The 10845-nt window shown below is 48.6% G+C and overlaps 2 protein-coding genes across 2 annotated transcripts; both read right to left on the bottom strand.

Moving 5' to 3' along the window:
* Positions 1-267: 267 nt before the first annotated feature.
* On the bottom strand, positions 268-1503 carry MIND_01380800 (uncharacterized protein; the record flags this gene model as incomplete). Its single annotated transcript, XM_037370226.1, has 1 exon — positions 268-1503. The coding sequence occupies one exon, from the start codon at positions 1501-1503 to the stop codon at positions 268-270; it is 1236 nt and encodes a 411-aa protein (XP_037213227.1).
* A 3023-nt stretch (positions 1504-4526) lies between these two features.
* Positions 4527-6589, bottom strand: MIND_01380900 (Heat shock protein 70; the record flags this gene model as incomplete). The annotated part of the gene is made up of 8 exons (XM_037370227.1): positions 4527-4756; positions 4806-4994; positions 5048-5290; positions 5343-5472; positions 5520-5768; positions 5828-5979; positions 6038-6437; positions 6488-6589. 8 exons carry the CDS (start codon positions 6587-6589, stop codon positions 4527-4529), a joined length of 1695 nt encoding a protein of 564 aa, XP_037213228.1.
* Positions 6590-10845: the final 4256 nt, after the last annotated feature.

A 10845-nucleotide genomic window follows, 5' to 3' on the forward strand; every position in this document is an offset into this window, starting at 1 on the left:
AGGAGAATCTCGACAGGAAGATGTAGAGACATTTATGATTTGTGGTGGTGGTGAGTGGCAAAAAGAGACTGTCAAAGAGACCGTGACCGTGACTGATCGTGTCGTATCCGCTCGCCCCTATCCGAAATTTCAATTCCCGAGCTCACGTACCTAAGCCTACAAGTCTGGGCGACTCTGGGGGCTTCGCATTGTGTGCTAATATACTCATCTATTCGAGTTGACAAAAACTAGTCCCAAAAAAATTAAGTTGAAATTAAGTTCAACCGTTCACGGCGTCAAACTTTGCCAAAAGTGCCGTGTCGCAACTTGTAAGAGCTGATTAGCTGGTATATGACCGCTATTGACCTTGACCCGACTAGTGCGAGCGCCCTCGTGTGCGATATTTGCTCTAAAGGAGCGCTCCGCGAACCTGCCGTCCTCATTTTGGATGATATTGACGCAAATGTCAAGGCAAGTGTCGGGTGCAGCGTTCATCATCTTTAAGCAAAGTTCACGCATCCCGACTTCGTCTCCAACGGGGACAGCCCGGGTGACACTGCCGTCCGGCTCTTTTTCAGTGAGCTGAGTAACGCGGGACAACACGAGGTAAAGACTTCGGAGGTTCTGGAAGCGCGGCATGACCAGGGCCGGAGAGTCCTGTTCGGTGTACCAGCAATCATCCAGCTTCTGAGCTGCCTCGACAAGAGCCAGATACTGGAGCCTTGGAAACAACTGTGCGACACGGGCTAATGTGGCGATAACCTGGAGGTCTCGCGAGGAACCAAAGTGGATGTTCAACACCTGCAAGCTCGATGCGTAACGCGCAAGTGGTGTGATATCGCCAATCATGGTCTCGATACGTCGTAACCGTCGCTCAATTTGCACGTTCGGTGAGAGTGTTTTTACAGCAAAGAGGGAGGGGAGAACGGTCTTGGGATCTTGGCCGCCCGCCTCAGCCAACCGTCTCAAGAAATGGCGATCCAGATATATATCCTTGCTTCCTAGAATGAGAAACAACAGGGAAGGCTGCTGAAGCAGAACACTCCGTAACTCGTGAAACTGGGAGTGGGCCCCACACTCAAAGACGGTTAATCGAAATGGGCTTCGCATTGTGGACACGGCGCCGAGCAGCCAGTGGGGGCTACTAATAGCGCCGGGGACTTCATATGGTAGTTCGAGCCAGGTAATATTAACGCAGCGGGAAACAGCGAGGAAGATTTTGTCGGCCTCCTCGGTGTACACTTGGTGAGTTGTAGGCGCTAGCAGACGTAGGCGCCAGACACGCTCAGATAGATCTTGACGGCGTCGAATGACCAAACACCAGTATAGAATAACCCGGACAGAGCATCCAGCAAGATCGACCCGCTCGTATAGTTTCCGTTGGGAAGGTACTCGGAAAACACGAGAGACCTTGCATAGATTGAGCAGTAAAGCTCGCCGTCGGCTGTCGATGAGGTCGCATATTAGATGAAGAAGTTCGGGGGGGAGTCGCGGGTCTGGAATGGTGGGGGTCACCAGCGACATTAAGCAGGGCAAGTGTTTTTGTAGGGTTATTCAAGTCCGCAATCGATCCGGAAGAACTCGATGAGATGGTGGGTATAATCACGGATTGCTTGGAACCTGCAGCAGGATGAGCACACTAAGGAATGGAGAAAAATTTACGAGGACTTGAGTGGATGAAAGAGAAACGCAACCGCGCGTGACTCGGACGTGACAGCAGGAAAATGTTCCACAATGAGTTTGTCTTAGACTAAGACCATGCCTCAAATAGCTTTCGACCTCAGACATGGCTCCAAGCTGTCCTCCTTCCTTCCACCCACTACAACAACAGAGTCTTGGTCAAAGTGAAAGGATGCGATTTTGCCCAATCATCACAGCGACCCTTCTCCTGCTTGCTACTGACGCTTTCGCCGTGGTCCCAATTCGAAAGGTACATCTCCGTATGAGTAATACTGGTCTCCTATTGACTTAGCCAACGACAGAACCGCCAACCAGGGTGTCCCATTCCTAAGAATATCCAACCCATCCTTCGCCTGTTCCAGAATGACATCGAGCAATATGGTTATGGAGCCTCTAACTCCGGTATTCAAGCGGTCTTGACCAAGCAAGGCTTCGAATTCGACGGTGTCGTTGGTCGGGCATTCACCCGGCCAGAGGAAGGCACCGTCCCGCTCTTCCGTGTGTTTAACACACGCACGAAGGCAACCTTCTACAGCACCAATACGAAAGAACGAGATGCAGTGTTGGCGGGAGGCGGATATGGGAAAGATAAAGGGAAGCTGAAAGACCAAGGTGTCGTCGCATATGTCCTGCCCCGACCTGGGTGCAAAACAAGGCCATTATATCGACACTACAACCCGCTGACGGAGGGCTGGTTCTTGACCACGGATCCATTGGAGAGCGAAGATGCGGAGGTCGACAAGGGGTACGACGAGGCTGAAATCATTGGCTTGATGTATGGACAGTAGACGAAGAATTCAAAACGCATGTACTCGTTGACCAGGAAAAGTAGAATGAGAATCATTATCTTGCACATTGTTTCAATGAGTTTCAGCAAGATAGTGCTTGGGAGAAGTTCACCGGGGAGCTTGGTCCTTGGATCTTGTGCAGACCAATTTCCGCCATTCGCTTGCCGTATACGCGTGCTGTGTAACACCGAAGATGCGCCGGGGTGTTATGAAGTGCTTGTGCGACAATTTCGGGGCAGGAGACCGTGTTTTCACTGGTTTATAGCCAAATACCTTGAAGTGGTTGTGGAAGCTTGGTATGAGTCATGCCATCAATCCATCTTTGCCGGCGCCGTTGACCCCAACCTCTGGATGCCCTCGTCAACTTCGCAGACCCTGTTCGAGGGGGATTCCTTGTCTATCATGAGACCACTTCCGCCTTTCCGACATTCATTGCTTCAATTCGTCCCCGCCAATTTACAAACACAGGACAGCGACAAACGAAGCCAACTCTCTTGACTTGATTACCACCAACCCTTTTTCGCTGCTCAAATAATTCATAATTCAACATCGCCTTCCACAAAAGAGCTGGAATCCTGACCCTGTCAAACGGTGTTGCGGATAGTCCAAACCTAGACAAGACAATGAGCAAATGGAGAGACTCTTCCGCGCCTACGCAACTAGTGACCCCACGCATCGCTCACGAATGAAGTCATCTTTGCAGTCGATATGGTATAAAAGTTCAGCAAGTTCTCTGCCTCACATCCACCCAACAACTGCCCTCTCGAACAACAACACACTGCAGGAGTTTGGGAATAAACGGTGCCCCTTTCGATCCATTATACACCTAAAATCAGTGTACCAAAAAAAGAAAATTTTTTATACCTCTATTTGCACCCAAAAGAAATTGTTCCAAATTTGCCTGCTTATATGAGAAATAGATGCTATAAACAGACTCAGTTTTGTCCCCCGGTTTGGGGGCACATTAAACACCCTTTTCTAGACCAGCTTTTGCATCAAAATAGGGACCTAAAAATATGGTCCAGGGCCCTGATATATATCATATAAGTGAATATATGTGAATATTTTTGGTTCATGTTTTGATACAAAAACTGGTCTAGAAAAGGCTGTTTGATCTGCCCCAAAACCAGTTGACAAAACTGAGTCCATTTATAGTATCTATTTCTCATATAAGCAGGCATATTTGGAACAATTTCTTTTGGGTGCAAATAGAGGTATAAAAAAATTCTTTTTTTGGTGCATTGATTTTAGGTGTATAATGGATCGAAAGGGGCACTGTTTATTCCCAAACTCCCGCAGTGACAATGTCTGCCGCTGCGTCGGAAATTTTTTTTTTGCCTGAAAATGCCAAATTAGGCAATTTAAGGCTGGAAGGCAAATCCGGCTTAAAAGGCGGTTCATATTTCATAAGATCGTATCATTCTGCCAAATTGACGTGATCTTGCCAAGATGCGGCAATCCTGCCAAATTAGGCCAACTTTATATGGCATTTTATACTTTGACGTCCACTTACAATATAACCCAATCTTTGCAAGAGAGTGTATTCTTATAAGGCATTTTAAAACTGAGCATTATTAAAAGGCTATATAAGGTGTCCTGTAGTCATCCAAGGGGGCAAAAAAAAGTCAAAAGGAAAGGGCTCCTTTTTGTAGTCATTTGTTACAGTAGTGATTACTACTAGCCATTATTTGTTATACTGAACTGAAACCATGTAAGGAAGTAATGAAGGAGGAAATTAAGGACTTATAATGTGTTTACAGGAGGATTTGAACCGAGGGTACTACAATACAGGAAAGGTAAAAGACAATCTAGACTACATATTGATTTATAAAAGAGAAGAGCAGAGCATTACATCACTTTCCGGGGGTGTACTGATGGGTGGTAAGCAACAGTCAATGCTCTGATACCAGTGGCTGCATACCGAAAAGCTCACACATAAGCTTCACTGCCAGTTAGATTCATAAGTTGTTGAGTGGGGGTTAAGTATTTAAGGCTACAGGGCTGAGATCGATGTAAAGCGAGCAAAGTACTTTTGGTGTCTAGGTTAGGCGTCATGCAATATAGAACCACATCGGGTATTTACTCCTTCTCATCCTTCTTGTCGTCGTCCTTCTTCTCCTCAGCGGGCGCTTCCGATGACGCCACATGTTCAGCGTTCTTCTTCTCGTAGACATTTTGGAAGAGTCCGAGTGAGGCAACCTGGGTTTCGTCCATCTTGGTCTTGATGGCCTCGGGCGTGATAGAGCCGTCGCGAGCCTGAGCTTGGAGCGCAAGAGCACAGAGCTCGCCAATGAGTTTGATAATAATACCTTCTCCTTCTCAGCGGCATCAAGTTGGTCCTTGAACTCGTTGACCGACTTCTCGGTGTCAGCGCAGAAGGAATCGGCCTTGTTGAACATTTCGATGAGGTTGCGGCGTTCCTTGTCCGACTCGGCGTATTGCTCAGCGTCAGAAACCATTCCTTGCTTAGACCCGAAGAAGAGTCAATGGTCATAGACTGGTCCTTTTCAGTAGCCTTGTCCTTGGCAGAGACGTTGACAATACCATCTAGTAACACGTTGATTAATTTAGATGGCGAAAAAAAAGAGAGATAGACCCACCAGCATCGATGTCGAAGGTGATTTCGATTTGGGGAACACCTTTGGGAGCAGGAGGAATGCCAACCAGGTTGAAGTTACCGAGGCGCTTGTTGTCTGCAACGAGTTCACGCTCGCCCTGGTAGATCTTGACCTCGATAGCAGTTTGACCGTCAGCGGCAGTCGAGAAGACCTGCGACTTTTTGGTAGGGATGGTCGTGTTGAGAGTGATGAGCTTGGTCATGATACCACCGAGAGTTTCGATACCTGTGATCACCCCGTCAGTCTGACTCCAAAAGACAGAAATGGAGTAACTTACCGAGGGAAAGAGGCGTAACATCCAAAAGCAGAACATCCGTGATGTTGCCGGCCAAAACACCACCTTGAACACTAGCGCCAATAGCGACAGCCTCGTCAGGGTTGACACCCTTGCTATGCGACCGAAAACGCTCTTGACAGTCTCCGTGACACGGGGCATACGGGTTATACCACCGACAAGGATAACCTCGTGGACATCGCTGGGCTTGACGTCAGCATCGGACAGGGCCTTCTTGCAGGGAGTGACAGTGCGTTGGATGAGGGAAGAAGTAAGGGCCTCAAATTGCGAACGGAGCAGTTTCGTGTTGATATGCTTGGGACCAGTTGCGTCGGCGGTGATAAACGGCAAGTTTATTTCCGTCTGGGCGGTTGACGAAAGCTCAATTTTGGCCTTCTCTGCCGCTTCACGGATACGCTGGATGACCATCTGATCGCCATTGAGATCGATACGGTGCTCGGATTAAATTCCTTGAGGATGCGGTCAACGAGGAGAATATCGAAGTCTTCACCACCATTGACAAGATGGGTGCCACCGTTGGTGGACTTGATTTTGTAGACGCCGTCATGCATTTCGAGGATGGAGATATCGAAAGTTCCACCACCAAGATTGTAAACAGCGATGATTTTGGCTTTACTGTCTTTGTCCAGTCCGTAAGCGAGAGCCGCCGCCGTGGGTTCGTTAATGACACGAAGGACATTCAGTCCATCCAGCAATTTGTCCAGCATCCTTAGTAGTAGCTTGCCGTTGAGCGTCGTTGAGATAGGCCGTGAAGCTGGCTGAGGCTGGCTTGCGGGGAGTAGGTTGTGAAGTTGGAGCAGTTAGACCAAAAGAAAATGCAGATGGTTTGGCTGCAGCTGGCTCTGGCGCCTTTGCTGGCGCAGTTGGTCCAAACGAGAAAGGTGAAGCAGGTGTAGCAGCAGGGCTCACAGCAGATGCGCTCGTTATAGCCGGGGCTGGAGTTGAGGCCGTTGCGGATGCAGCAGGTTCAGCAAAAGGATTCGTGCTTGCTGGAGGAAACAAGCTCGTTGCTGTAGCTTGTGGCGGTTTGTCCACTATGCAGACCGCTGACTTTTGAGTTCGAAGGAAGTTGGCTTGCTGAAGAGCATAAGAGAGGATTGAGTAACTAAATATGATGACTGACTTACGGCTGGCCATGGCACCGCGAAGGGACTCTGAATCAACAGTTGACCCCACTTCAATTTCGCCAAGTTCAGTCCTCCGTTCTGCCCTCCCCCCCGCAGTTCCATTTGTGCTTTCCTCCCTTCCAACCAAAGAACCCCAGACTGCCGTTTCATTTCGCAACGTCTGAATCCTCGTCGGCGTCGTCGTGTGGTGGTGGTGGTTTGTTAAGAAGCATTGACATTGACATGATTTGATCCGAATCGAAATTGATCACATGCCTGCTTGTAGACGCGTTCGTCGCGAACGCCGCACGCGCTGTGCCCGTAAAATCTAAACACAAGTAGAAAAGGGCTTGCACAGATTCAATTCATGTTACTAGTAAGTCCGTCTTACATGTCAAATGATGTTAGCAGCAACAATATCAAGTACCATTGACAACTTCCTTCAGCCACTAATCAGAACCGCCTTCGACAACCACTCGGCGTCGAGGAACAGGTCGAGGCCGTGGTGGGGGTGCCAGTGGGATGCTCTCTTCCTCGACTTCGACGACCGGGACTTCGCGTTCCTTGCCTTTTCTACCCGCCCCCGCGCCCACGACCCTTGCCACGAACACCTCTTTTGCCTCCTCGAGCTCTAGCTCCACCTCCTCGAGCTCTTTTCGCCTGTGCGACAGCAAGAGTTTCTATTTCTCCTCCGTCGTCGCTCTCGGGAGGCTCAGTCAAGGCGCTCATGGTGGAAGCGATCGAGAGTGCTCCGCGCGGCATGGCTGCGGGGATTAAAATGGCTGCGGCGTTGGAGGACGATTGACGTGGTACTCGTTGACTGGTATTCTCTGCTAACTCTATGACGGATTAGCAGAATCACTTAGACTGCTGAACACGAAAACTTACCCGGATCCTGGCTCGTGCCCGCAAATTCCGGACTGTCATCCACCCACAACCCAATGGAAGCGTTGAAGTATTCTCCAGGCGTGACAGGTGGTAGCATTGGCCGTATATCGTCTTCATCTAGAGTGACATCTTGCATCATAGCATTGAAGTTTTCGTCCTTGTCCGAGTCGTCTGGATGGAGAGTCGGGGAGATAAGAAGACTCGACACCGCCGATACGCCTGCGAATGTGATATCCTTCCAGAAAGGCAGGATTCGATTCTGCATTCGAGGAGTTTCCCAGTTCATCCGCAAGTTTCGAACAACCTTGTCGAATATAGCACCCAGATTTAACTTGCTGAGACGCCCAATTTCTTCGAAATTTTCGCTTTTGCCTGTGGTTTCTGTGTAAAGGATATGAATCATCTATATTCGGGTGAGTTTGGATTCCAAAACGGGTTAATAAGGCTGACCGTGATGACAGTCAAGCCCATTGCGCCAACGGTTGGATCCTTCACACACCTGTGGGTGTAACCATTTGCCTTCTGGTCCTGCAGGGGCAAGGCCACCCAAATGCATTTTCACCTGCACCAGCAGGCTCCTGCAGCTGCAGGAACATTTGCCTTCTGCTCCCCTGCTAAATTATAAGGGTCATTGATAAGGCAGCAAATGGACAATCCGATCAAATAGTGATTGTGCTATAATGAATGATTATATAATGAAAATAATACTAGGTATAATATTCAAATCACCATTTCTTCAGGCCGAAGACCCGTAATATAATCAATAAGGGCTGTGTACTAGGTTTTACAAGAATACATCCTAATTGGGACAAAAATGATGTAACTCTATATAGTCATCAAAAGTACTGATGGCAATTAAAAATGTTTCCACATTGATCTTATTTAATAGATGCCATCACTCCCATCACTCAAATCACTTAAATAAGCTAAGTAAAATTAAAAAGATTTAAAGATTATATAATCTGAATTCTGGAAATGCCATTTGTCAAATGTTCCTGCAATGCTGCTTTCCTGCTTTGCAGGCAGATTTGCATAATGTCCCTCCTGCAGCTGCAGGGGACATTTGTAAAATAGTTACCGCTATGGCTCCTTCACACCCCATTTAGCTCCCAAAGCCTTGCCCGAAGGAGCACTGCGACCATCGCCTTTCAAGCTCGCTCGAGAGAAGAGTATATATCGAAGCACCTGTAAACGAAAAATCGATCAAAAGCCTGTGGCGCAATTATAGCGGGTGACTTACGAATGGACCCAATGAGTTGAGGTAGCGGTCCTTCTCCTGTTTTCCGAGGTTTCGATGTAAAAATGGTGGGAAGGCGGTTTGGGGCGGTTGAGATGTATCCTCGCCAGCATGGTATAGAAGTTTTTTGTAGTCGACGGACTGGAGACCAGCGAGCTCGACAAGTCGAGGGAGATTCTGTCGCAAGCCGTTGATGATGTTCGATCGTTCGGCGCTTTGATGATGGAGGAACTTGAACAATGTTAAGAATGAAAAATCTCGTGTCATTCTGAATAAACCTACCTCCTTCGCAAATCCAGGGAACAGCGCAGCATTAACCAGCTTGTGGAGTTGTTCGGGGACCGCCATATAGAGTTCTTCCGTTCGGTATGCTGAGAGTAGAGCAGGATTTCCGTATACATCTTTGACGTTCGCGGCCCCTTGGATTGATGGGGGATTAGTTGGACGAGCGGTAAAATTCGGTTGTCGAAGGAAGGGGTAAAAGAGGATAGTGTGCTTTTTGCCGAGTTCCATCGCCAACGCCTTGTAATCGAGGATATTTTCATTGTCTAAATCGTCTGTTTCCTGCCCAGTAGAGATTGATCCTCCATTGGTAGTCGACGCTGGAGCCGTCTGTGTAGGTCCAGATCTAGTAGAGGATGCCTGAAGGGCCGCCAGCTGCTGCTGGAGAGCATCGATAGTCTAGAAAATTTGACAATTTGAGATATGTCAATGTGGCATGGAACCAGAGACTTACCTTTCGGTAGTCATCCTCTTTCGCACCCGACCTTGGCTGAGTGAATTGATAATCCAGTCGGGGATGAGAGGCCATGCTCGAGGGATCAGTCGTCGTTACAGTGGAAGCACAAAGAGAGATTAAATGTGTTGTTGATGCAATCAAACCGACCCTGGACCTACACAATGTTCTAATTATATCTAATAGGTCGAATCCTTCTCCGAACTCCTTGAGGCCAATTTGAAAGGAAGACAGAAAACCTGTGAACAACCTAAGTTATCATTTTTACAAGTCTCCGGGCCCAAGTATACTCTATATCTCGCAGCGTCAGTGTGTCTTGCGCCTCTGAATCTGCCAATTTATTGCCAGTAACCAATCAAAAACCCTCCCCAGTTCAGTGCAGATGGAGGTCAACGACTGCACGACAACCGGAAGGATAGTGACGTTTCTGCGAGTGCGTCGGACGTGAAGCTGGAGAGGCGACAAGGATGCGACAGTTGTCAAGTACCGATGAGTCCATTGACACAAGGTTGACGTTGAGTTGGCGATTGAGAAGCTTTGAATCAACGTTAGCAAATGTTATACAAAGAGACAGAAAATATACCTGCATTGCTCGAACGATCTTACCGCTTAGTAACTACATGATTAGGCAGCGCTCGTGAGGAGTTGCGGACACCATGCTCCGTCTGGGTGATACCTGGCGCTAAGCCTGACAAGTCTTCATCTGGGGTAGCATCCTCTTCGACCGCTTTCATGGCCTCCGCCCCTCCGGCATCTGCGTCAAGTTCCCATCCACTTTCTTGAACACTGACCAGATCAACTTGAATATCGTCTGGAGTTTCCCTCGCCCACGCGTCTAGCTCGGATGAAGCACCAGCAGTAGCACCGAGAACAGCTCGCTCAGCACGAACAGTCTTGTCTTCACCGAAGGAAACGATAAGCTGGTTGGGGTGGAAAAGGGCCGTCGCAACGTTATTGAAATGGTCGCGGTAGGAATCGACCTCCCATGCTTTGGTCTCGCTCATCCGCCAGCTTTTAATGGTGCGATCTTCGGCAGCAGAAACGATGAGAGGGAGAGTGGGATGGAACGTGGCATAGTTGACACCACGGTCATGACCTTCGAGTATATATTTGACAGTCAAGAAGGTATCGAGGAGCTCGAAGTTTCCGGAGCCTGTGCTGGTATTCGAAAAGCCTGAGATGTCCCACACGCGAACAGTCTGGTCAACGGCGCAGCCGCCAACCAGCGATCCACGATCGCAAGTAAAAACAAGCCGAAACACGCTCCGAACAGCGCTGCCCTGGCTTTGGGAGCCTATTTTTCGAAGTAAACGGTGTCGCCAAGGGAAAAGTGCAGCATGGTCCCGTTCTGAATCGCCATAGGCAGAAATGACCAGATCGTCTTTCGGAGCAGGCGTAACATAGTGAGAGTGACTGGTGAGTATTGTGGTGTGGCTTCGGGATGTGCTGCTCCATATGTGGATTGTATGGTCGTCAGAGGCAGATATCTAGAAGGCCAGTTAGATTGAGGAAACGTCG

The sequence above is a fragment of the Mycena indigotica genome (assembly GCF_014461135.1).
Source record: "Mycena indigotica strain 171206Taipei chromosome Unknown Mind.scaff0017, whole genome shotgun sequence".
Lineage (NCBI taxonomy): Eukaryota > Fungi > Basidiomycota > Agaricomycetes > Agaricales > Mycenaceae > Mycena > Mycena indigotica.